The sequence below is a fragment of the Pithys albifrons genome, chromosome 7 (genome assembly GCF_047495875.1).
Source record: "Pithys albifrons albifrons isolate INPA30051 chromosome 7, PitAlb_v1, whole genome shotgun sequence".
NCBI lineage: Eukaryota > Metazoa > Chordata > Aves > Passeriformes > Thamnophilidae > Pithys > Pithys albifrons.
Genome location: NC_092464.1, coordinates 705,682 through 730,275, shown reverse-complemented (window position 1 = coordinate 730,275; position 24,594 = coordinate 705,682). Strand labels below are relative to the sequence as shown.

The window sequence follows — 24,594 nt, the reverse complement described above, 5'->3', positions numbered from 1 at the left end:
GTCACCCCCCCGGCACTGTCTGTCACCCCCCCGGGCACTGACTGTCACCCCCACCCGGGCACTGACTGTCACCCCCCCGGGCACTGACTGTCACCCCCCCCCGGGCACTGACTGTCACCCCCCCGGGCACTGACTGTCACCCCCCCCGGCACTGACTGTCACCCCCCCGGCACTGTCTGTCACCCCCCCGGCACTGTCTGTCACCCCCGCCGGCACTGTCTGTCACCCCCCCTGGCACTCCCCCCCCCCGGGCTGGCACCGACGCCGTGCCCGCGCTGCCGGTGCCAGGCACAGCCCCAGCCCCGGCGGTGACTCAGCAGCTCCGGCCCCGCAGGGTCCCCCCTGTCACCCTGTGTGTCCCCGCGGGGGTGGCCGGGGCCGGAGGGGCCCCGGGCCAGGTGGTCGCTAATCTGTCCCTAAAGCCCTTCCCGGCCCCCGAGGCGTCACCCCCGAGGTTGTCCTGAGCCACCTTGTCCCCTCCTCCGTGCGGGGACACGTGGCCCGAGGGACATGGGGACACTGTGGAGGCTCCGGGCCGGAGAGAGACCCCCCACCCCAAATCTCGGGTTCCCCCGGTGCCCCCTCCCCACCCCCAGTGCCAGACCAGCCCTGTCCCTGTCCCTGTCCCTGTGCCCATCTCCCGGGGGGACAATCCCGGGATAATCGGGAATAAAGGCCGGGTGGCTCCTGATCCCGATCCTGGCTCAGACTGGCGGGCCGTGGGGGAGGGGGTGGCACATGGAAGGGGGACACGGAGGGCGGGTCCCCCCCGGGAACGGGCACAGCCACGTGCCACCAACATCGATGTCACCTGGCACTGATGTCACTTGACCCTGATGTCACCCAGAATGATGTCACCTGACCCCACTGTGACCCATCCCCCAATGTCACCTGGCACTGATGTCACCCATCCCCAATGTCACTTCACCCATGCCATTTGACCCTGATGCCAGCTGGCACTGATGTCACCTGGCCCCAACATCACCCATCTCCAAGACCACCCATCCCCAATGCCATCTCTCCCCAATGCCACCCATCTCCAATGCCACCTGTCCCCAATATCACCCAGCTCCAATGCCACCTGTCCCCAGTGTCACCCCTCCCCAAGGCCACCATGCCCCAGCCACCATCCCTGTACATCTGGGGTTTATTTGAGCCGTTTGTGACCCGGAGCCACCTGGGGACAGTGCCCTTGATGTGGTCACCTGGCCCCACCCAGGCACAGTGACCTGGTGACGTGGCCACCTGGGCACGGCGACTTGGCCACCTCGGCGTGGTGACCCGGTGACCTCGGTGTGGTGACCCGGTCACCTTGGCACAGTGACACGGCCCCTGGGCAGGGCTAGGTGGCCGTGTCGGTGGCCGTGTCGGTGGCCGTGTCGGTGGCCATGTCGGTGGCCAGGGCCTTGGCCACCTTGTCCCTCAGGTAGGACACGCGCTGCCGCTCCAGCTTCAGCTCCAGGAACTCGTAGTGGGGCACCTGCAGCGGGAGGGGGACGTGGCAGGAACCCTCAGGGGGACAGAGGGGTCCCCAGCCTGTCCTGGTCCCTGGGGTCCCAGTGCCCACCCAGGGCTCCCACCCAAAGGGTGTCCCACCCAAGGGGGGTCCCAGCAATGACCTGGGAGGGTCTCAACACCCACCTGGGGGTCCCAGAACCAACTGGGGAATGTATTCCCAGTGCCCACCTGAGGGGTCCCACTGCCAACCCAGGGGAGACAGTGACAGCTTGGGGGTGACAGTGACACCAGGGGCTGACAGTGACACTGTCACGGGTGACACTGTCAGGGGTGACACGTGGCTGCCACTCCCCCGCCCAGGGCTATAATTACCCCCAGGGTTTAATCCTGGATGACCCCATGGGATCAGCCCTAAGAGCTTGTCTGTGTCACCTCCTTGTCACCTCCCCTGTCCCCCCTCCCATCACCTGGCAGGTGGCCCTGGGGGATCACAGTGGCTCATCCCTGCTGAGCCCTGGGGCAAGGGGGCAGCTGGCAGCCCCCCAGAAGGTGTCTGTGCCTCCATCCCTATGGAACCAGGTGTGCCAGGTGTGCCCAGGTGTGCCAGGTGGGTGACAGCACCTCGCTGGTGTCACCAAGCTGTGGCCACAGGGATGGTCCCCTGGTCTGGGCACAGGTGAGGCCACATCTGAGTCCTGGGGGCACCTCACAGGGTACTGCTCCCAAGATGCTCAGATGGCACCTGGGGAGGTTCAGGTGGGGTTTGGGAGCATTTGGGGGATATTTTGGGATAATCTGGGGCCCTTCTGGGAAGGGCTGGGGGGGGTTAAGCACCACAGGTCAGTGGTGCCCCTGGCAGTGTGGGGACACACAGGTGGCTCAGGGGTCCCTGGGGGGTTTCCCAGCCCAGCATTCCCAATCCCAGCACTCCCACCCCACTCACCTCCACCAGGAGGAAGCCGGCCCTGCCCAGGTGCCGCCGTGCCAGGGCCCCCCTGCCCAGGAGATCCCGGCCCCGGGAGCTGAACTGCGGGAACTCCCAGCACAGGAAGGCCACCCTGGGGACACGGGGACAGCAGGGGACACAGGGACATGAGGCTGATCATGGGGAACAGCCACAGCCCACACACCCCCCAGCCCTGCCATGCCAGAGCTGTCCCTCTCCTCTCACCTCCTGTCCCCCTCTTCTCGTCCCCTCCCCTTGTCCCCCTTGTCACCTTCCTTCCTCCCTTCTCTTCCTCTCCTTGTCTCCCTACAGTCACCTCTTTTCCGCCACTGTCCCTTCCTGGGCCACTCCTGTCCCCCTCCTGTTCCTGCTACTGTTCCCCCCCTGGTCCCCACCTCGGGTGACCCCCCAACCCTCTCCATCTTTGTCCCACCCTGTCCCCTCTCCACCTCTGCACCCCCAGGGGCAGTGCCTTTGTCCCCTCTTGTTCCTCCTGTCCCAACCCTTGTCCCCCCACTGTCCCCTCCCCACTTCCTGGCCACTGGGGACAGTGGCTTTGTCCCTCCTGTCCCCTCCCCACCTCCTGACCCCCAGTGGCAGTGGCTCTGTCCCCTCCTGTGTCCCCCATCCCCAGACCACCTCTTGGTCCCCAGTGGCAGTGGCTTTGTCACCTCCTGTCCTCCCCTGTCCCCTGCCCACCTCCTGACCCAGTGGCAGTGCCTTTGTCCCCTCGTCCCCCATCCCTTGCCCACCTCCTGATCCCCAGTGGCAGTGCCTTTGTCCCCTCCTGCCCCCTCTGTCCCCTGCCCACCTCTTGGCCCCTGGGGGCAGTGGCTTTGTCCCCTCGGAGTGGGACAGGTGGGGGGCACTGAAGTCCCTCACAGGCAGCGGTTTGTTGTCACTGTCCAGCACCACCTCGGCGTCTGTGGGGACAGAGGGGACATGGGGACTCACAGCCACCTGGGGGCTCTCCCTGACCCCACCCCGGGCAGGAGGTGTGTCCGTGAGGGATCCGTCGCCCTGTCCCATGGGAGGGGACACGGGGCACATGGACCACGGGGGTCACTGTGGCAGCCGGTGGCCGGTCCCCGACACGGGGGGACAGGGACCGAATTTGACTGGGCTGCGGGGGGTGACAGGGGGTGACAAGGGGGGTAACAGGAGGTGCCAGGGCTGGGGAGCAACAGGGGAACCCGTAACAGTGACAGGGGAAGGTGACAGGGCCAGGGGTACCCAGGGATGCCCAGGGCAGGTGCCAGGGCTGGAGGGTGACAGGAGAAGGTGGCAGGACTGTAGTTGCCCAGGTGAAGGCGACAGGCTGGGGGCACCTGGTAGAACCTGAGAGGTACCCAGGGCAGGTGCCAGGGCTGGGGGTGAGAGGGGAAGGTGCCCAGGGCAGGTGCCAGGGCTGGGGGTGAGAGGGGAAGGTGCCCAGGGCAGGTGCCAGGGCTGGGGGTGAGAGGGGAAGGTGCCCAGGGCAGGTGCCAGGGCTGGGGGTGACAGGGGAAGGTGCCCAGGGCAGGTGCCAGGGCTGGGGGTGCCCAGGGCAGGTGCCAGGGTGGCACAGGGGACACTCACCGATGTCCCACCCAAACACCGTGCGCACGTTGTGGCGCCCGAGGTCGCGGCCCCCCAGGGCCCCCGGCAGCGCCTCCCACAGCCCCCGCTGCAGGGGGGTGGCCTTGGCCTTGTCCTTGTCCTTGTCCCCATCGCCCCCCAGCAGCTCAGCGGGCAGGAAGGGCCCCTGGTACCCCGGGGCCTCCAGCCGGGCCGTGGCGTTGATGTGGATGAGCTTCAGCCACGAGCTCGGCGCCCGCAGGGACGTGTCACCTGTGGGGACAGTGGGGACAGCTCAGTGACACCCAGAGCACAGCAGGGATGGCCTCAGGTGGCAGCAGGGAATGTTCAGGGGGGACTTTAGGAATATTCCTCCTGGAAAGGCTGTCCGGCCATGGGTGGGTAAAACAGCAATGTGGATGTGGCACCTGGGATATGGTTGTGTCCCCAGGTGTGGGGACAGGTGAACTCCAGCACCTGGGAAGGCCTTCCCAGCCCCAGGCATTCCCTGATTCCGTGTCTCCAGTGGGATCCACCCCCCAGGCCCCACGGGAGGGGACCCAGGGCTTGTGGGCACGGAGGTCGCTGTGGCAGCCGATGGCCGGTCCCGGCCATGGGTGGGGCAGGGACCGAATTTGACTGGGCTGCACCTGCCCAGCCCCACCTGCGGGACAGGTAACCCCTCCCCGGCCAAGCCCTGAACCCCCCCGGGGCACAGCCCGTGTGTCCCGGGGCCCTCACCTCGCAGGCGGGTGTGGAACTCGGGCGAGAGCACCTGGCGCAGGTATGGCCGGGCCTGCTGCAGCACACACAGCGACCACACCACGTCCGTCAGCAGCGCCGGCTCCAGCTGCGCCTCCTGCCCCCGCAGCCGCTCGTGCAGCTGGACATGGGACAGGGGACACCCGGGGGGACGCTCAGCCGCGCCCAGGGGTGGCCCCGGGTGTCCCCACTGTCCCCCCAGGGAGCTCAGCCGCGCCCAGGGGTGGCCCCGGGTGTCCCCACTGTCCCCCCAGGGAGCTCAGCCACGCCCAGGGGTGGCCCCAGGTGTCCCCACTGTCCCCCCAGGGAGCTCAGCCACGCCCAGGGGTGTCCCCACTGTCCCCCCAGGAAGGTCAGCTGCGCCCAGGGGTGTCCCCAGGTGTCCCACTGTCCCCCCAGGAAGCTCAGACATACCCACGGGTGTCCCCAGGTGTCCCACTGTCCCCCTGGGAAGCCCAGACATACCCACGGGTGTCCCCACTGTCCCCCCAGGAAGCTCGACCCCGCCCAGGGGTGTCCCCACTGTCCCCCCAGGAAGCTCGACCCCGCCCAGGGGTGTCCCCACTGTCCCCTCACTCCATGGATCCAGCCATCCAACCCCTCTCCTCCCATGGGAACGTGCCAGGAGAACCCCTGTGAGAGCTGGGGGGGCACCTGGAGGAGGCTCCAGGGCCCCTCCCAGTGCCTAAAGGGGGTTGGTGGGTTCTCTGAGGTCCCTCCCCGCCCAGAGCCCCCTGGAATTCCGGGATTCCCAGAGATGTCACCATGGTGAAGAATTCCTCACTGCAGCTGGGCTGGAAGTTGAGGCGGGCGAAGGACACGACGATCCCGCACAGGTGGGTGAGGGACATGTCCCGGGAGTTATCCAGGGAATACTGCAGGAAAACCGGGAATTTGGGGCTGTCCACAACAGGGATGGGAGGGAATGGTGGGAACATCAGCCAGGGACACCCCCAAGGTGGGGAAAGCGGAGCGAGGGAGCCCTGGGATTTTATCCAGGTTCGAGGGGAAGCTCTGGAATATCCCAGTATGGATGGGGGAAAAGCAGGAGGATGAAATGGGAGAAAACTGGGAGAGGAGCAGTAAGGACAAAGTTGAAAAAACATCAGCCAAGGACACACCCCAAGGTGGGAAAACAGGAGTGAAACATCATTTGGTGCTTCCCTGGGATTTTATCCAGGTATAATGGGAAGCTCTGGAATATTCCAGTATGGATGGGGAAGTGCAGGGAGACAAACTGGGAAGGAACTGGGAGGAACCGGGAGAGGAGCAGCACCAGCACCTGGGGCTGGAGGCTCCAGATCAAGCCGAATTCAGTGCAACGAGATTTCCACTGGGAAGTGCTGACAACCCAGACAGGTGAGGGGCCCGTGCTCCCCCCTGGACAGGTGAGGGGCCCCTGCTCCTCCCTGGACAGGTGAGGGGCTCCCTCTCCCCCTTGGATGGGTGAGGGGCTCCCCCTCTACTGCCTCCCCATCTACTCCCCCCAGACAGGTGAGTGGAACCTCCCCCCAGGTGTGCCCCCCTAGTTCCTGCTGGGAACCAGTGACACCACCCCAGAGAGGTGAGAGGAACCAGCCCCAGACAGGTGAGTGCCCCCTGTGCCCCCTCACCTGTGCGATGCCCTCGGCCAGGGGGCGGCTGAGCCAGCGCAGGGCAGCGAAGGAGCGGGCACAGCGTGACACCTGTGCAGGTGTGAGGGCCCCCAGGTGTGGCTGCAGCTCCAGGGCCAGGCGGTGCAGCACCTGTGGCTGCTGGAAGTTCAGCTTACCTGGCAGGGGAGGCACAGCTGAGGCCATGGAGGCACCTGTCCCCCAGTGCCCCCACCACACCTGGGCGTGCCACCACAGGTGAGAGCTGGGAATGGTCACCTGGAGAGGGGAAGGCGCTAGGAGGGCCTTCCACACAGAGCACGCCCAGCACCAGTACAGACCAGTATGGACTGGAAAAGGGCTGGGGGTGAAAGATCCCCCCCAAGTACCCAGTGCCTCAGCTGGAAACACATCCTGGGACACCTGAACTGGGGTCACTGGGGGGAACTGGTGGCCCTGGGTGCAAATGGTGCCACTGGGAGGGACGAGTGGCCCGAAGCAGCCCTGGTGTCTAAAGGGGCTCCAGGTGTGCTGGGGAGGGACTGGGACACCCAGAGTGACAGGACACCCCTGGAATGGGCTCACACTGAGCTCCCAGGTGTGCTGGGGAGGGACTGGGACACCCAGAGTGACAGGACACCCCTGGAATGGGCTCACACTGAGCTCCCAGGTGTGCTGGGGAGGGACTGGGACACCCAGAGTGACAGGACACTCCTGGAATGGGCTCACACTGAGCTCCCAGGTGTGCTGGGGAGGGACTGGGACACCCAGAGTGACAGGACACCCCTGGAATGGGCTCACACTGAGCTCCCAGGTGTGCTGGGGAGGGACTGGGACACCCAGAGTGACACGACACCCCTGGCACGGGCTCACACTGAGCTCCCTGGTGTGCTGGGGAGGGACTGGGACACCCAGAGTGACAGGACACCCCTGGCACGGGCTCACACTGAGCTCCCAGGTGTGCTGGGGAGGGACTGGGACACCTGGAGTGACAGGACACCCTTGGAATGGACTCACACTGAGCTCCCAGGTGTGCTGGGGAGGGACTGGGACACCTGGAGTGACAGGACACCCCTGGAATGGGCTCACACTGAGCTCCCAGGTGTGCTGGGGAGGGACTGGGACACCTGGAGTGACAGGACACCCCTGGAATGGGCTCACACTGAGCTCCCTGGTGTGCTGGGGAGGGACTGGGACACCCAGAGTGACAGGACACCCCTGGCACGGGCTCACACTGAGCTCCCAGGTGTGCTGGGGAGGGACTGGGACACCCAGAGTGACACGACACCCCTGGCACGGGCTCACACTGAGCTCCCTGGTGTGCTGGGGAGGGACTGGGACACCCAGAGTGACACGACACCCCTGGAATGGGCTCACACTGAGCTCCCAGGTGTGCTGGGGAGGGACTGGGACAGCCAGAGTGACAGGACACTCCTGGAATGGGCTCACACTGAGCTCCCAGGTGTGCTGGGGAGGGACTGGGACACCCAGAGTGACAGGACACCCCTGGAATGGGCTCACACTGAGCTCCCAGGTGTGCTGGTGTCTGTGCTGGGAGCACACAGGTAACCTACAACGCCCCTCCCACCTGTTCCAACCCCGGATCGGGATAACCCACTGGGGATGAGCTCCTTGGGCTCCCCTGGCTTCCCTCCTGGCTGGAGAGCAGCCCACAGGCAGGTGTGGGACCCCAGAGGTGCCCTGGCTGCCCCAGCTGCCACCGCCCCGGTGCCCCCCGCACTCACTGTAGGCGAAGAGCAGGTCTGTGAGCACGGGCAGCCCCAGCTCGGGGGGTTTCTGCAGCAGGTGGTAGGACAGGGCGCGCAGCAGGGGCACACAGCGGCGCTGCTGCAGGGCCAGCGCCAGCACCACGCGCCGCATCTCCTCCACATCCAGCTGCTCCGCCAGCTCCAGCGCCTGCCGGGGCACAGGGGGCACAGGGCAGCTGAGAGGGGCAGCTGAGGGCCACCCTCGGCATGGCACTGCCCTGCCAGGGCCTGGGAAAAGTGGGACAGGTGAGGGGGAACAGTTCAGGGGAGATCCCGTTGGGATCAAAGTGCTCCACCAGCTCCAGAGCCTGAGACGGGGGCACAGTGGAAGGGGGAGCAGTGCCCAGGTGTTCCCTGCAGTGCCCGGGTGTCCCCTGCCCCCCCACAGGGCCCAGGTGTCCCCCACAGTGCCCAGGTGTCCCCTGACCCCTCACAGTGCCCAGGTGTCCCCCACAGTGCCCAGGTGTCCCCTGACCCCTCACAGTGCCCAGGTGTCCCCCACAGTGCCCAGGTGTCCCCTGACCCCTCACAGTGCCCAGGTGTCCCCCACAGTGCCCAGGTGTCCCCTGACCTCCCCACATGCCCAGGTGTCCCCTGACCCCCCTGCAGTGTCCAGATGTCCCCTGACCCCCCACAGTGCCCAGGTGTCCCCTCATAGTGCCCAGGTGTCCCCTGACCCCCCCACATGCCCAGGTGTCCCCTGACCCCCCTGCAGTGTCCAGATGTCCCCTGACCCCCCACAGTGCCCAGGTGTCCCCTCATAGTGCCCAGGTGTCCCCTGACCCCCCCACATGCCCAGGTGTCCCCTGACCCCCCTGCAGTGTCCAGATGTCCCCTGACCCCCCACAGTGCCCAGGTGTCCCCTCATAGTGCCCAGGTGTCCCCTGACCCCCCCACATGCCCAGGTGTCCCCTGACCCCCGCTGCAGTGCCCAGGTGTCCCGTGACCTCCCACAGTGCCCAGGTGTCCCCTGCCCCCCCCCACAGTGCCCAGGTGTCCCCTGCCCCCCCTGCAGTGCCCAGGTGTCCCCTGCCCCCCCACTGCAGTGCCCAGGTGTCCCCTGACCCTCCACAGTGCCCAGGTGTCCCCTGACCCCCCCTGCAGTGCCCAGGTGTCCCTCATAGTGCCCAGGTGTCCCCTGACCCCCCACAGTGCCCAGGTGTCCCCTGACCCCCCCACAGTGCCCAGGTGTGCCCAGGCCCCACCTTGTCCTCCAGGCGCTCCATGAGGGTGGGTGCCAGGTGTCCCACCTTGGCCATCAGTGTCACCACGGTGCGTGTCCCCTCCAGCTCCGTCCAGCGCAGCTCCAGCTTGCGCAGCACCTCTGGCAGGAGGGGGCTGTCCCTGTGCCCTGCCAGGTGCTCTGCCAGGAGCACCAGCTGGCGCAGGGGCAGCCGCCGGAGCCGCCACAGCACCTCCTGCTCCACGGAGCGCACCTGGCGCCCGGCACGGGGCACGCCCAGCACGGGCAGCGCCCGCAGCACCTGCACCAGCGTCGTGTTCCACACCTGGGAGATCTGGGCACAGGGACAGGGACGGGGTGAGTGGCACAGATGGAGCTCTGGGCACAGGGACAGGGACGGGGTGAGTGGCACACCTGGGAGATCTGGGCACAGGGACAGGGACGGGGTGAGTGGCACAGATGGGAGATCTGGGCACAGGGACAGGGACAGGGATGGGGTGAGTGGCACAGATGGGAGATCTGGGCACAGGGACAGGGTGAGTGGCACAGATGGGAGATCTGGGCACAGGGACAGGGACAGGGATGGGGTGAGTGGCACACCTGGGAGATCTGGGCACAGGGACAGGGTGAGTGGCACAGATGGGAGATCTGGGCACAGGGACAGGGACAGGGACTGGGTGAGTGGCACAGATGGCAGCTCTGGGCACAGGGACAGGGACAGGGACGGGGTGAGTGGCACAGCTGGGAGATCTGGGCACAGGGACAGGGATGGGGTGAGTGGCACAGATGGAGCTTTGGGCACAGGGACAGGGACAGGGACGGGGTGAGTGGCACAGCTGGGAGATCTGGGCACAGGGACAGGGACGGGGTGAGTGGCACAGCTGGGAGATCTGGGCACAGGGACAGGGACGGGGTGAGTGGCACAGATGGAGCTTTGGGCACAGGGACAGGGACAGGGACGGGGTGAGTGGCACAGATGGAGCTCTGGGTACAGGGACAGGGACAGGGTGAGGGGCACAGATGGCAGCTCTGGGCACAGGGACAGGGACAGGGACGGGGTGAGTGGCACAGATGGCAGCTCTGGGCACAGGGACAGGGACAGGGTGAGGGGCACAGCTGGGAGATCTGGGCACAGGGACAAGGACAGGGTGAGTGGCACAGATGGCAGCTCTGGGCCCAGGGACAGGGACAGGGTGAGTGGCACAGCTGGGAGATCTGGGCACAGGGACAGAGGTGGGACAGGGTCCTGTGCCACACCTGTGAGATGTGGGGACAGGGACGGGGGGGACAGGGATGAGTGCCACAGCTGACAGATCAGGGGACAGGCACAGGGGGACAAGGTTGGGACAGGGTTGTGTTCCACACCTGCGAGATCTGGGGACAGGGACAGGGACAGGGTGAGTGACACAGCTGGGAGATCTGGGGACAGGGACAAGGTGAGTGACACAGCTGGGAGATCTGGGGACAGGGGTGAGTGTCACAGATGGGAGACCTGGGGACAGGGACAGGGGGACAGGGTCGTGTTCCACAGCTGCAAGATCTGGGGACAGGGACATGGGTGGGACAAGGGCACTAGAGCAGTGGGGAACACCTGGGACGTCTGGGGAACGCAGGGACAAGTGTGGGACAGGTGTGGGACAGGGATCAGCAGGTGAGGGGTTGGGGCTGCCAATCCCCCTGTGCCCCCTGCCAGGTGTGCCCTGAACAGTCCCATGTGGATCAGAGTGACCCAGGTACTGCCACAGCTGTGCCCAGGTGTGGGGACAGCCCCCTGTGCCCCAGTGCCACCTCACAGTCACGCAGAGCCCACCCTGGGGCAGCCCTGGGCACGCCATGCCCTTCCCAACGCCCCCTGCCCCTGCCGGGGTGCCCCCAGCCCACCTGCCCGTCCAGGGTGCTGAGCAGCTGCAGCAGCCGGGGGTCCCCGTGCAGGGCCCGGGGGTCGAGGCCCCTCTCGCTGGCGAGGCGGGCGAGGCGGGCGAGGGCCATGCCCGCCATGTTGCTGCTCAGCCCGCGCCCCCCGCACACCCGCAGCAGCTCCTGGGGGTCCGCGGCCCCCTGGATCAGCTCCCGCAGCTGCTGCTCGGCCCCCGCGCCCTCCTCGCGGGGCCGGGGCTGCGCCTGGGGGGTCTCTGCGGGGCGGGGGGGGCCGCCGTGCAGGGCCCGGGGCAGGGCGGGGGGCCCGGGCAGGGGCCCGGGGGGGCGGCCGGGCGGGCCCGGGAGCAGCAGGAGGCGGCAGCAGCGGCGGACGAGGTGCGCGGCCATGGGGGCGGCGGGGGGTCACAGCCACATGCGGGGGGCTGCGGGGAAGGGAACGTGGGGCACAGCCCGGGGGGAACGGCCCCGGCCCCGGCCCCGGCCCCGGCCCCGGCCCCGGCCCCGGCCCCGGCCCCGGCCCCGCCCGGAGCGGCCGAGCGCCCCCGGTGCCCCCCCAGTGCCCCCCAGAACCCGGAGCGTTCCCAGCCCCTCACCGGGGGTGCGGCCCCACATTCCCAGTGCCCCCAGTAACCTCCCAGAGCCCCCACCACCGCAGGGCATCCCGCCCGTCCCTCCCAGCCCCGGGCCGGCCCTTCCCGGGCTCCCCAACCCCCGGATCCCGATCCCGTCCCCGATCCCGATCCCTATCCCGTCCCCATTCCCGTCCCCGATCCCAATCCCGATCCCGATCCCAATCCCGTCCCCATTCCCGATCCCGTCCCCGATCCCAATCCCGTCCCCATTCCCGTTCCCGTCCCCGATCCCATCCCCATTCCAGATCCCAATCCCAATCCCAGTCCCAGTCCCGTCCCCACTTCCGTTCCCGTCCCCGATCCCATTCTCATTCCGGATCCCGTCCCCGATCCCAATCCCGATCCCATTCCCGATCTCATTCCCGTTCCCGTCCCCGTCCCCGATCCCATCCCCATTCCCGATCCCGATCCCGATCCCGACCCCCCGTCCCTCTCTGACCTCTCCCGCCCCGGCCCCTCGCACGGGCCGCCGCCGAGGCGCGCGGTGATGACGTCACCGCCCCGCGCCTGCTCACACGTCCGCTCCATTGCGTCATCACCAGGCGCCGGTGGCGCCACGTCCGGGAGGGGCGGGAATGGGAGGGGCCCTCGGAGTGTCCCCACAGCGACCCCAGTGCCACCAGTGCCCCCCCCCAGTGCCCCCCAGTGCCACCAGTGCCCCCCCCAGTGCCGCCAGTGCCCCCCCCAATGCCCCCCAGTGCCACCAGTGCCCCCCAGTGCCCCCAGTGTCCCCCAGTGCCCCCCAGTGCCGCCAGTGCCCCCCCCAATGCCCCTCAGTGCCACCAGTGCCCCCCAGTGCCACCAGTGCCCCCAGTGCCCACCAGTGCCCCCCCAGTGCCCCCAGTGCCCCCCAGTGCCACCAGTGCCCCCCCAGTGCCCACCAGTGCCCCCCCAGTGCCACTAGTGTCACCAGTGCCCCCCCAGTGTCCCCCCAGTTCATCCCAGTGCCCCCCCAGTGCCCCTCAGTGCCACCAGTGCCCCCCCCAGTGCCCCACCAGTGCCACCAGTGTCCCCCAGTGCCCCCCAGTGCCCCACCAGTGCCACCAGTGCCCCCCAGTGTCCCCCAGTGCCACCAGTGCCCCCCAGTGTCCCCCAGTGCCCCCCCAGTGCCCCCAGTGCCCCCCAGTGTCCCCCAGTGCCCCCTCAGTGCCCCCAGTGCCCCCCAGTGCCCCCCAGTGTCCCCCAGTGCCCCCAGTGCCCCCCAGTGCCCCCCAGTGCCCCCCCAGTGCCACCAGTGCCCCCCCAGTGCCCCCAGTGCCCCTAGTGTCCCCCAGTGCCCCCCCAGTGCCCCCAGTGCCCCCCCAGTGCCACCAGTGCCCCCCCAGTGCCCCTCAGTGCCACCAGTGCCCCCCAGTGCCCCCCCAGTGCCCCCCAGTGCCCCCCCAGTGTCCCCCAGTGCCCCCTCAGTGCCCCCCAGTGCCCCCCAGTGCCCCCCAGGCGGGCTCTGTTCCTGGTCGGTGATCGATCCCTTTGGATACGGATCGTTTATTGGTATCGGTGAGACCCCCCCGGTGCCGACACGGGCGGGGGCCGAGGGGGGGTCCGGAGGGTCCGGGGGGTGTGGGGGGTCCGGGGGGCTCCCAGGGGGTCCCAGCTCGGGGGGCTCCTCAGCGCCGGGCGAAGTCCCCGCCTGCGGGACGGGAGGTTCAGACGGGGCCGGGGGCGCCTCGGGGACCCCCCAATCCCCCCCAGCCCCCACTGCCCACCCAGGGACCCCCCCCAATTCCCCCAACTCACCCTGCCCACCCAGGGACTCTCCCATACCCCCCAGCCCCCCCTGCCCACCCAGGGACCCCCCCAATTCCCCCAGCCCCCACTGCCCACCCAGGGACCCCCCCAATTCCCCCAGCCCCTCCTGCCCACCCAGAGACTCCCCCATATCCCCCAGCCCCCACTGCCCACCCAGGGACCCCCCCCAATCCCCCCAACTCACCCTGCCCACCCAGAGACCCCCCCGAAGCTCCCCAGCCCCCTTGGCCACCCAGGGACTCCCCCATACCCCCCAGCCCCCCCTGCACACCCAGGGACCCCCCCCAATCCCCCCAGCCCCCACTGCCCACCCAGGGACCCCCCCAATCCCCCCAGCCCCTCCTGGTCACCCAGGGACCCCCCCATACCCCCCAGCCCCCTTGGCCACCCAGGGACCCCCCGGGCCCCCCCAGCCCCTCCCAGGCTCCCCCACCCCTGCGGGCACGGGGCGATGCGGGGCAGCAGCGCGGGGCTGAGTCCCGCCCCGACCCCCGGATCCCCAGGATCCCCGGACCACCCCGGACCACCCCGGGACCCCCAGGACCCCTCGTGCCCCCCAGGACCCCTCCGGGACCACCAGGACCACCCCCTCGGGACTCCCCGAACCACCCCGGGACCCCTCCCATCCCTGCAGGGCTCGCAGCGGCTCTGGGTGATGGGGGGGCTGAGTCCCCCCGGGACCCTCCGGGATCCCTCAGGATCCACCTCAGGACCCTCCAGGACCCCCCCCGTGCCCCTCGTGCCCCCCAGGACCGCCCCCCCCCGCACCCCGGCAGGGCTGGCAGTGGCACTGGGCGATGCGGGGCCGTGTGTGCCCCCCCAGGACCCCCCCAGGACCCCCCAGGACCCCCTCGTGCCCCCCAGGACCCCCCCCCCGCACCCCGGCAGGGCTGGCAGTGGCACTGGGCGATGCGGGGCCGTGTGTACCCCCCCAGGACCCCCCCCCCGCACCCCGGCAGGGCTGGCAGTGGCACTGGGCGATGCGGGGCTGTGTGTGCCTCCCCAGGATCCCCCAGGACCCCCCCAGGACCCCCCAGGACTCCCCCCCGCACCCCGGCAGGGCTGGCAGTGGCACTGGGCGATGCGGGGCTGTGTGTGCCTCCCCAGGATCCCCCAGGACCCCCCCAGGACCCCCCAGGACTCCCCCCCGCACCCCGGCAGGGCTGGCAGTGGCACTGGGCGATGCGGGGCCGTGTGTGCCCCCCCAGGACCCCCCCAGGACCCCCCAGGACCCCCTCGTGCCCCCCAGGACCCCCCCCCGCACCCCGGCAGGGCTGGCAGTGGCACTGGGCCATGCGGGGCTGTGTGTGCCCATCCAGGACCCCCCCCCGTGCCCCCCAGGACTCCCCCCCGCACCCCGGCAGGGCTGGCAGTGGCACTGGGCGATGCGGGGCAGCAGCGCGGGCCGGGGGCGGCCCCGGGGGCAGGGCAGGAGGAGGGGGCGCACGGGCCGGGCGGGGTCCAGGCGGTAACTGCAGCACTCGCACAGCGCCCGCACGTACGGCTCCTGTTGGGGGGCACGGAGTGGGGGGCTCAGGGACCGGGGGGACCCCCCTGGGCATCCCCCTGTCCCCAGAGACCCCCGCCCCACACACGGACCGCACGTATGGCTCCTGCTCGGGGGCACGGAGTGGGGGGCTCGGGGGTCGGGGGGACCTGCTGACGGTGCTAAAGGAGCAGTACCCCCACACCCGGGGGTCTCACCCCCCCACACTTGGGGGTCTCATCCCCACACTTGGGGGTCTCACCCCCCCACACTTGGGGGTCTCATCCCCACACTTGGGGGTCTCATCCCCACACCCGGGGGTCTCACCCCCCACACTTGGGGGTCTCACCCCCCACACGCGGAGGTCTCACCCCCCACACACTTGGGGGTGTCACCACCCCTTCCCCCCTCGGGGGTCTAACCCCCCACACCCGGGGGTCTCACCCCCCACACACTTGGGGGTGTCACCACCCCTTCCCCCCTCGGGGGTCTCACCCCCCACACTTTGGGGTCTCACCCCCCACACTTTGGGATCTCAGCCCCCACACCCGGGGGTCTCACCCCCCGCACACTTAGGGGTGTCACCACCCTCCCCCAGGGGTCTCACCCCCCGCACCCGCCGGTGCCCTCGCTCTCCCCCCCGCCCGGGGGGTCCCGCCCGTGCCCCCCCCTCACCTGGGCGCTGACGGCGGTGCGGGACCGACACGCCCCCGCGCAGTAGGTGACACGGACCCCACGCAGGACACACGCGCCCTTGGCGATGGTCCGGAGCGCCGTGAGGAGCCGGCACGGCCCGGGGGGCTCCTCTGCGGGGAGGGGGCGCGGGGTGAGCGGAGGGGGCTGCCGGGGCCGCCCCCGCCCCCACGGACCCCCCACCTGCGGGGTCTCACCTGGCCACTCGTCCCGGCACACGGGGCAGCAGCTCCCGGGCTCCCGCACCGGCTCCGTGCCCTGCGGGGACCCTCGTGCTCAGCGCCGGCCCGCGGGGACCCCCCCGCGCCCCCCAGACCCTTCCGGGACCGCCCCCCACCTCCGGGCAGGTGAGCGCGGGGCAGGTGGTGGCGCAGGTGACACGTCCCTCGGCGCAGCGACAGGTCCCGCACTGCTCCTGCCACTCGCTGTCGGCCTGGGGGGGGAGGGACCCCCAAACAGGGGTCAGGGACACCCCCAAAACACGCGGTACCTTCCCAAACCCGAGGGGTCCCCACAGCCAGCACGGGATGGCCCCGGGCACGGGGCGGGGTCCCCCAAACACGGGCCGGGACCCCCCACCATGGGCGAACCCGCCGCGAACACGAGTCAGGGAACCCCAACGCGGGGACAGGGACCCCGAAACAAGAGAGATCCCCCAAAACGGATCAGAGACCCCCCAAGACACCCCCTTGAAAATGGGGTTCGCCTCCGAACACGAGGCGGCAACCCCCCAACATGGGTCAGGAACCCCCCAACATGGGTCAGGAACCCCCTAAACACAGGTCAAGGACCGCCCAAACACAGGTCAGGGACACCCCCCCACCCCCAGACACAACCTCAGGAAAGAGAAAACCAAACACGGGTCAGGGACACCCAACCACGGGCTGTCCCCCCAAGCACAGGGAGCGCCCCCCGAGCCCCCCGGCCCGCTCACCGCTCGCAGCCCCCCGCGGTGCCGGCACCCGCACTCCCCCGCGCTCACGCAGTGCCCGGAGCCGTTCCGGTACCGCCCGGGGGCGCAGGAGCAGCGCGGGGCGGGGGCCGGGGGGGTCCCGGGGGTTCCAGGGGGACCGGAGGTCGGGAGGGTTTCAGGGCTCCCAGAAATTCCAGGGGTGCCGGGGGTGTCGGGGGTCGCGCCGCAGGTCCCGGGGGGCTCCGCCAGGTCCCGGCAGCTCCGCTCGCAGGCGGGGCCGGGGTTCAGCCAGACCTCTCCCTGCGGGCAGCCTTGGGGCACCGGGAATGGCACCGTGAGCGGCACCGGCACCGTGAGCGGCACCGGCAGGGCCCTCTCTCCCTCCCTCTCACTCTCTGTCCCTCCGTCCTTCCCTCCTCGGCCCTCCCTCCTTCCACTCCCCCGTCCCCTCCAACCCTCCCGTCCCTCTCTCCCTTCACTCCCCTCTCCTTCCTCTCTCTTTCCCTCTCCTCCATCTCTCCTTCTATCCCTCTCTCCCTTCCCTCTGACCCTTCAGTCTCCCTCCCTCTGTCCGTCCCCACCACCCTCCGTCCCTCCATCCTTCTGTCCCCCTGTGCCTCCCTCCAACCCTTTCCTCGTCCCTTCATCCCTCTCTCCCTCCTTCTCTTCCTCTCTCCCTCCGTCCTTCCCTTCTTCTATTCTCCCTCCCTTCCATCCCTCCATCCCCCTTCCCACACTCTGCCCCAACATCCTTCCAGCCCCCTCCAACCCTCCAACCCCCTCAGCGCTCCCTCCATCCCTCCATCCCTCCATCCCTCCATCCCTCCATCCCTCCATCCCTCCATCCCTCCATCCCCCCTCGCTCCATCCCTCCCTCCATCTTTCCCTTCCTCATCCTCCCTCCCCTCCATCCCCTTTCCATCCATGCCCCCCTCCGTCCCTCTCTCCGCTCCCCCGTCCCCCGCTGCTCACCGGGACAGGGGTGCGGGTTACACGCCGCCGTTTCCTCCCCGGGGGTCTTCCCGCACGGGGCCCCCCCCTCGGGGCCCTCCCGGCACTGCCGGTGTCGTGTCCGGGTGCCACCGCCACAGCTCCGGGAGCAGCGCGACCAGGGGGACCAGGGGGACACGGCGGGGGACAGCGGGGCCAGGGGCGACGCGGGGGACATGGCAGGGGACAGCGGGGCCAGGGGCGACACGGGGGACACGGCGGGGGACCGAGGGGACAGTGGCGACACGGGGGACACGGCGGGGGACACGGGAGGTGAGGGGGACACGGAGGGGGGAAAGGGGGACATGGAAGTCGTGGGGGACAGAGCGGACATGGGGGATCGGGGGGACATGGGGGTCACAAGGGCCGCGGGGGACACGGAGGACACGGGGGTCGTTGGCTCCGAGGAGGGACACGCCAGCTCCGGACACGTCAAGGTCCCGTTCCCGCAGGTGCTGCACCGGGGGACACGCGGGTGTCATTGTCACCTTACCGGGGACTCCGCTGCGTGGTACGGCCGCTGTCCCTGTCCCACCGCCGCTGTCCCCAGCCCCCCGTGTCCCCGCTGTTTGTTCCCCTGTACCCGTGCCTGTCCCGTGTCCGTTCCGCCGTGTCCCACCGTGTCTGTCCCACTGTCCCCGTCCCTCTCTCTCCGTGTCCCCCCCAGTCCGTCCCACTGCCACCATGTCCAACCCAGTGCCATCATGTCCAACCCAGTGCCACCATGTCCATCTGGGTCACTCCCCCCGTGTCCCCACCCCCGTGTTACGGTGCCCACCCCCTGTGTCCCCCCATGTCCCGCCCCGTGTCCCGCCCACCGTGCCTGTGCCATCACTGTACCTGTCCCACAGTGCCCCCCAGCCGTGTCACCCTCCTGTATCCCTCCCCACCGTGTCCCCCCGCCGTGTCACCCACCAGTTGTGGCACCCGATCTGGGTCACCTCCCCCGGGGGCACCTCGCGGCTCCCGTTGGTCCCCTCGGGGGTCCCGCAGCGACACCGGCCCAGGGGGACACAGTGACCGTCCTGCAGCAGCTGCCCGGGGGGGCACCGGCACCCTGGGGGGCACAGGTGGGCACTGGGGGCACCGGAATGCGCGGGTGGGCAGGGGTGACATGGGGGGCACCCCCGGGGCTGGGACAGCCCCCCCGCGGTGGGGCCGTACCTGGCTCGCAGGGGCCCTGCAGACACAGCACCTGCGCCCAGGTGTCCGCGCAGCTCCGGGGGCACCGCCCGGCACAGGCACTGCGGGTCCGGCCCGCCCCGCACCCCGGCGCTGGGGGGCACAGCACCCCCTCAGTGCCCCCGGGGGGTCCCGAGGGTGCAGGGTGGGGGTTATCAGGGCGGGGGGCCCCGGAGGGGAACACCGGGGTGGGGGGCCCTGTGGGGGGTCCCAAAGTGGGAGTCCCCAGAGGGGGTTACCAGGGCGGAGGGTCCACAGGGTGGGGGTCCCTAGGGCGGGGTTGCTGGGGGGGGTCCGTAGGTGCTGGGGGGGTGTCGCCTAGAGAGGGATTACTGGGGGTCCCCAGAACATGGGGGGGGGGTCCCTGGGAGGGGTGTGGTGTTACAGGTTGCAGGGTGGGAGATCTCTGGGGATGGGCAGCAGGGCGGGGGGTCCCCAGGGGGCTGGGTGGGGGCTTCCCTGAGGTGAGGGGTCCCAGGGAGGGCAGTGCCCACGGTGGGGGTCCCCGGGGTTACCGGCACAGGCAGAGGTGTTGGTGTTGGTGTAGCAGCTCTCGCTCTGTGTCCGGACCCCTCCACACGCCCTCCCGGCGGGCTCGGGGTTCAGGGGGTGCCGGTGGCGCAGGCGGGACCCCCCCACACAGGGGTCTCCGCAGGGTCCCCAGGGCCCCCAGGGACTCCAGTCACAGGGCTCTGGGGGGCACGAGGGGGCACCAGAGTCACCGGGACACCCAGGACCCCCCGGACCCCTCCCGGATTCCCATGACCCTCACGAGCCCCCACGATCCTCAGAACTCCCCAGAAAAACAGGACGTCCCAAGACCCCCCACAAATCCCTGGACCCCCCAAGATTCCCCCAGGACCCCCTTGTCTCCCCCCAGGACCCCCTCCCAATGCCCTTTGTGACCCTCCTGCCCCTCCCAGGACCCCCAGGAAATGCCCGACCCCCCTCGCCCCTCCGTACCAGCCGCACACGGGGTGTCCCAGCACTGGGGTCCCTCGGGGGTGCAGGTGCTGCGGGCGAGGGGGGCACACGGTGAGTGGGGGTCCCCAGAGACACCCCCGGCCCACCCAGCACCCCCAACTCACCACTCCTGGCAGGGGCCGGGTGTCCAGTGCTCGCCCAGCGCCCGCTCGCCCCCCGCCCAAGGGCACAGGGGTGGGCAGGGGGTCTCCTCGCACCCCCGACTCTGCTCCTGGATGGCCCCGCAGGGCGACCCCCCACCCTCGGGGGGGATGGGGGTCCTGGGGGTCAGGAGGGCACACAGAGCACGGGAGTTCCCCCCACCTTCATGTCCCCTCAGGCTCATGTTACTCCTCCAATCTCGTGTTCCCCCGAGTCTCACACCCTCCCCATGTCCCCCCCGTCCCGTGTCCCCACCAGTCCCGTGTCCCCCCCCGTCCCGTGTCCCCTCCAGTCCCGTGTACCCCCCGTCCCGTGTCCCCTCCAGTCCCGTGTCCCCCCCCGTCCCGTGTCCCCACCAGTCCCGTGTACCCCCCGTCCCGTGTCCCCTCCAGTCCCGTGTACCCCCCCGTCCCGTGTCTCCCCCGTCCCGTGTCCTCTCCAGTCCCGTGTCCCCCCCGTCTCGTGTCCCCCCCGTCTCGTGTCCTCTCCCGTCTCGTGTCCTCTCCCGTTCTGTGTCCCCCCCAGTCCCGTGTCCCCCCCAGCGCTGTGTCCCCTCCAGCACCCTTTGTGTCCCCAAAGTGCCATGTGTGTGCCCACCCAATGTCATGTCTCCCCCAGTGCCAGGTGTGTCCCCAAGGTGACATGGCCCCGCACAGGTGACATGTGTTCCCCCCCAGTCTCAGGATCCCCCCAACAGACGCCGTGTCCCCCCCCCAGTTCTGTGTCCCCCTCACGGATGTTGGATGTGCCCCCAGGGTGCCACGGCCCCCACCCCCGTGTGACCCCCCCCGTGCCCCCTCCAGCCCCGTGTCCCCCCCTGTGCTCCCCCCGTCCCCCTTATCCCCTCCCGTGTCCCCCTCACCGGTGCCGCTCCTGCCGCCCCCCCCCGCAGGTGACACTGCAGGGTCCCCACTGGCTCCAGCGGCTCCAGGTGCAGGGGGGGGTTCCGGGGGGGGTTCCAGGGGTGGGGGTGGGACACCCCCCGGGGGTGCAGCGCAGTCGCCCCCCCCGCGCAGGTGCAGTTCTGGCACCCCCGGGGGTGCCCCCCACCCCCCGGTACCCACACGTGCCCCTCCGCGTCCAGACACTCGCACAGCGCGGGGGGGACGCACCCCCCGTCCTGCTCCAGGGTCCCTGGGGGGGCACCGGCGGTTAGGGGGGTCCGGGGGGCTGGGCAGGTCGGGAAGGGTTGGAGGGGCTGAGCGAGGAGTCGGGATGGGGCACGAGTGGGCACAGGGGGGTCTGGGAGGGGTCACTGACCGGGGGGGGGACACAGGGGGGTCCCGGGGGACTCACCGGGGGGGCAGCGGCAGCCGGGCTGGCAGGGACCCCCCGCCCCGCAGGACACCCCCTCCTGCAGGTCCCGGCAGCTCCGCGGGCACAGGGTGGCACAGGGGGACAGGGTCTGCCCGGGGGGGCACCGCGGGCCTGGGGGGCACAGGACCCCCATCAGCACCCCCGCAGCCCCCTGTGACACTTCCCGATGCCCCCACAGAGGGTGGCACAGGTGCCCCGGGGGGCACAGCGGGCCTGCGGGGGCACCCTCAGCACCCAGAGACCCCCCCGGGACCTCCCGGGGTGCCCCCCAGTGACTCCTATTGCCCCTCGAGCCTCCCGGCCCCCTGCAGTGACCCCCAGTGCCCACCCAGTCCCTCCCAGTGGACCCCCAGTCCCCCCGTACCGCAGGGCCGGGAGTTGCAGCCCCGCAGTTCGTGCCCCCCCCCGGGGCAGGGGCTGCCCCCGTTTTTGGGGGGGGGGGCGGGAGCAGGAGCGGCTGCGGACGGAGCGACCCCCCCCGCACGTGACGTCACAGCGCGACCAGGGACCCCACGGGGACCACGCGCCGTTCACTGGGGGGGACACACAGGGGGGTGACCCCCCATCCCCCCCGAGACCCCCAACTCCTGAACTACCCAACCTGCCCCCACGGGACCCCCAGGCCCAGACCCCCTGCAACAGTCCCGGGCCCCCATAGCCCCCCAGCCCCCACCCCCAGTGTTCCCATAGACCCCCACCCCATGGCCCCCCTTAGCCCCGCACCCTCCACAACACCCAGAGCCCCCAGACCCCCAATCCCCCCATACCCTCCTATATCCCCCCCAGCCCCCCATCATCCAGAGCTCCCAGAGCTCCCCAATCCCCCCTGGTCACCACAACCCATCCCCTCAAGCCCCCCATGCGTCCCCCGTGTCCCCCAAGCCCCCCCCCCCGTGCCTCCCGTGCCCTCCATGGCCCCCCCATGCCCCTCGTGCCCCCCATGCCCCCCCCGTGCCCCCCATGGCTCACACACTCCCCTCGCACCCCGACACGCCGTCACCCCACACGGCCGCTGCTCTTGGTGCCCCCCCCGGATCTGGGGGCACCAGGAGCCCCCCGGGCTGGGGGGGGTGAAGGCCCGGAGCCGCTGCTGCCGCCCCCCCCCGCAGGAGCGCGAGCAGGACCCCCACGGCCCCCAGGGGGTCCACTGGCACGGGCAGGGGGGTTTCACACAAGGGGGGGCTGCAGGGGGACCCCACCGTCAGTGGGACCCCCACAACCCCCCGAAACCTCCGCGGGGGGGTGGAGACCCTCCATGCCCCCCAACAGACCCCCCCCTCCCACCCTCACAAGAGGACAGGGACCTTCATAACCCCCCAGGACTTCCACAGCTCCCCCCGAGCCCCCAGGACCCCCAGACCCCCACAGCCCCCCAACCATCCCAGTGGGGCAGGTTGCAGAGACCCCACAGCCCCCTCCAGCCCCCCATGGCACCCCCTCACCTTTGCAGTGGGGCAGGTTGCAAGGACCCCATAATCGCCCCTGCCCTTCCAGATCACCCCTCTCCATCACAGTGGGGACCTCAGATACCCCCCGGGACCCCCATGTCCCCCCAGCCCCCCATGCCCCCCTCACCATCACAGTGGGGCAGGTTGCAGATACCCCCCGGGACCCCCATGTCCCCCCAGCCCCCCATGCCCCCCCTCACCATCACAGTGGGGCAGGTTGCAGGGTCTCCTCTGGGTGCTGCCCCCCTCCCCACATTGCCCCTCCCGGCAGCCCCGGCGGCGGCTCCGGCTCGCGGGGGTCTCGGGGCGGGTGCAGGTGTGGCTGCAGGGCCCCCACGGCCCCCACGGCCCCCACAGCCCCCACTGCACCTCCGGGACCACCGGCGGCCCCCCGGACTCCCCCTCGCCCTCGGCCCCTGCGGGAAGGGTCTGTCAGCGGAACAAGAGGGGGAGAGGACCCCGAGATGGGGGGCACGGGGTGAGGACTCCCCGTCCCACACAGTGGGACTCTCACCTGGGGTTGTGGGTCCGAGATCCGATGTGGGGCTGAGATCTGATGTGGGTCCGAGATCTGATGTGGGGCTGAGATCCCACGTGGGGCTGAGATTCGATGTGGGGCTGAGATCCGTGGGGCTGAGATCCGATGTGGGGCTGAGATCCGATGTGGGGCTGAGATCCGTGGGGCCGGGCTCTGCTGTGGGGGGAGAACCAACCCGGTGCCACCCCCGGCCCTTCCCAGCCGTGCGGGGGCCGTGGGACCCCAGGCTGGGGGGAAAGCGGGGCTGGGACCCTCGGCAGTGGGGCTGGGACCCACCGGACCGTGGGGCGGGGGCGTTGGGAGGGGCCGTGACCCACCGGCGCAGGGGGGGCTCCGGCAGGTCGGTCTCTCCGTGGGGGTCCCGTAGCAGGGGGAGCTCCCGTGGGGGGCACAGCGCAGGCGGCCCCACAGACACGTGCTGGGGGGCAAAGGGGGCGTCAGGGGGTGCGGAAGGGCAGGGGGAACCAGAGGGGGGGTCGTGGGGAGGGTCTGGGGGTGGTGGGGAAGGATCAGGGAATGATCAGGGGGACCTGGAGGTTGGGGAAGGGCGGGAGGGGATGGGGGACAGAGAAAGGCAGGAGGTTCATGGAAGTGGGGGGAAGGACCAGGGGGCGGTGGGGCACACTCGGGTGTCCCCCCCTCACCAGCGGGCACAGCCCACGCTCACGGTCCCACCCGGCGGCAGCTCCAGGATCGGGGGGGCTCCGGGAGGTGGCCCGGAGGGCTCCGGCCCGGGGGGGGTCCCGGCGGGGGTCCCGGCGGGGGTCTCGTGATCCTCTCCCCGCAGCAGCGCAGCCGGCACCGAGCAGGGGCACTGCTGGGGCTGAGCCCAGGGGTGGGTGGCGGCCGGGGGGCACCCACAGACCCAGGGACCCCCCATGGGGCACCCACGGACCCAGGGACCCCTAACCATCCTGGGGAGCACCCACAGACCCAGGGATCCCCCATGGGGCACCCACAGACCCAGGGACCCCCCCATGGGGCACCCACGGACCCAGGGACCCCTAACCATCCCGGGGGGCACCCCCGGCCCCACAGAACCCCCAGTGAGCCCCAAACACTCCGGGGACCCGCCACTACCCCGGGGGGCACTTACAGACTTGGAGACTCCCCCACCCCGGGGCCCCGTCACTACCCTGGGGGGCACCCATGAATTACCCACCCCCGTGATCACCCCAATGAGTCCACCCCACTCACCAGGGACCCCCCGACCCACAGACCCCCCATCACCTTGAGGGACACCCATAAGAGCCCCCACGGAGCCCCCCTAAAGGCCCCGCCCGAGGGGAACCCCACAGACCTGCGGATCCCCCACCCCAGGGACTCCCACCCTCCCTGGGGGGCACTCCTGGACTGTGCACTTTGTCCTCACGCTC

At 70.4% G+C, this 24,594-nt stretch overlaps 2 protein-coding genes and 2 non-coding genes across 4 annotated transcripts in view; all 4 read right to left on the bottom strand.

Moving 5' to 3' along the window:
• Positions 1–1,129: 1,129 nt before the first annotated feature.
• On the bottom strand, positions 1,130–12,288 carry TBRG4 (transforming growth factor beta regulator 4). The gene is made up of 11 exons (XM_071560361.1): positions 12,217–12,288; positions 11,149–11,567; positions 9,290–9,601; positions 8,061–8,232; positions 6,337–6,494; positions 5,488–5,598; positions 4,703–4,844; positions 3,983–4,234; positions 3,216–3,327; positions 2,402–2,516; positions 1,130–1,480 (listed from the first exon to the last, which is right to left on the bottom strand). Exons 2-11 carry the CDS (start codon positions 11,530–11,532, stop codon positions 1,343–1,345), a joined length of 1,896 nt encoding a protein of 631 aa, XP_071416462.1. The 5' UTR covers positions 11,533–11,567; positions 12,217–12,288; the 3' UTR covers positions 1,130–1,342.
• Positions 3,400–3,532, bottom strand: LOC139674800 (small nucleolar RNA SNORA5). The gene has a single exon (XR_011698359.1). It is a non-coding gene; the product is annotated as a small nucleolar RNA SNORA5 (small nucleolar RNA).
• On the bottom strand, positions 4,476–4,610 carry LOC139674799 (small nucleolar RNA SNORA5). The gene has a single exon (XR_011698358.1). It is a non-coding gene; the product is annotated as a small nucleolar RNA SNORA5 (small nucleolar RNA).
• Positions 12,289–13,347: 1,059 nt separating the features above from the next.
• LOC139674354 (SCO-spondin-like) overlaps positions 13,348–24,594 on the bottom strand; it is a 32,292-nt gene continuing 21,045 nt past the window's right edge. The window contains 21 exon segments of the mRNA XM_071560577.1: positions 13,348–13,407; positions 14,883–15,033; positions 15,688–15,818; positions 15,903–15,963; positions 16,043–16,138; positions 16,640–16,929; positions 17,591–18,063; positions 18,524–18,665; positions 18,773–18,988; positions 19,306–19,482; positions 19,754–19,803; positions 19,879–20,034; positions 20,171–20,478; positions 20,778–21,049; positions 21,212–21,343; positions 21,597–21,672; positions 21,674–21,765; positions 22,217–22,414; positions 22,881–23,096; positions 23,495–23,636; positions 23,886–24,041. Coding sequence (XP_071416678.1) covers positions 13,385–13,407; positions 14,883–15,033; positions 15,688–15,818; positions 15,903–15,963; positions 16,043–16,138; positions 16,640–16,929; positions 17,591–18,063; positions 18,524–18,665; positions 18,773–18,988; positions 19,306–19,482; positions 19,754–19,803; positions 19,879–20,034; positions 20,171–20,478; positions 20,778–21,049; positions 21,212–21,343; positions 21,597–21,672; positions 21,674–21,765; positions 22,217–22,414; positions 22,881–23,096; positions 23,495–23,636; positions 23,886–24,041 — 3,558 coding nt within the window. The 3' untranslated portion in view covers positions 13,348–13,384.

Coding starts and splice junctions, on each gene's coding strand:
- TBRG4 (XM_071560361.1), bottom strand. CDS start 11,532: ATGGCCGCGCACCTCGTCCGCCGCTGCTGCCGCCTCCTGCTGCTCCCG. Junction 6,495..8,060: donor AGACCTGCTCTTCGCCTACA/GTGAGTGCGGGG, acceptor CTCCCCTGCCAG/GTAAGCTGAACTTCCAGCAG. Junction 4,235..4,702: donor GTTCCACACCCGCCTGCGAG/GTGAGGGCCCCG, acceptor CTGTCCCCACAG/GTGACACGTCCCTGCGGGCG.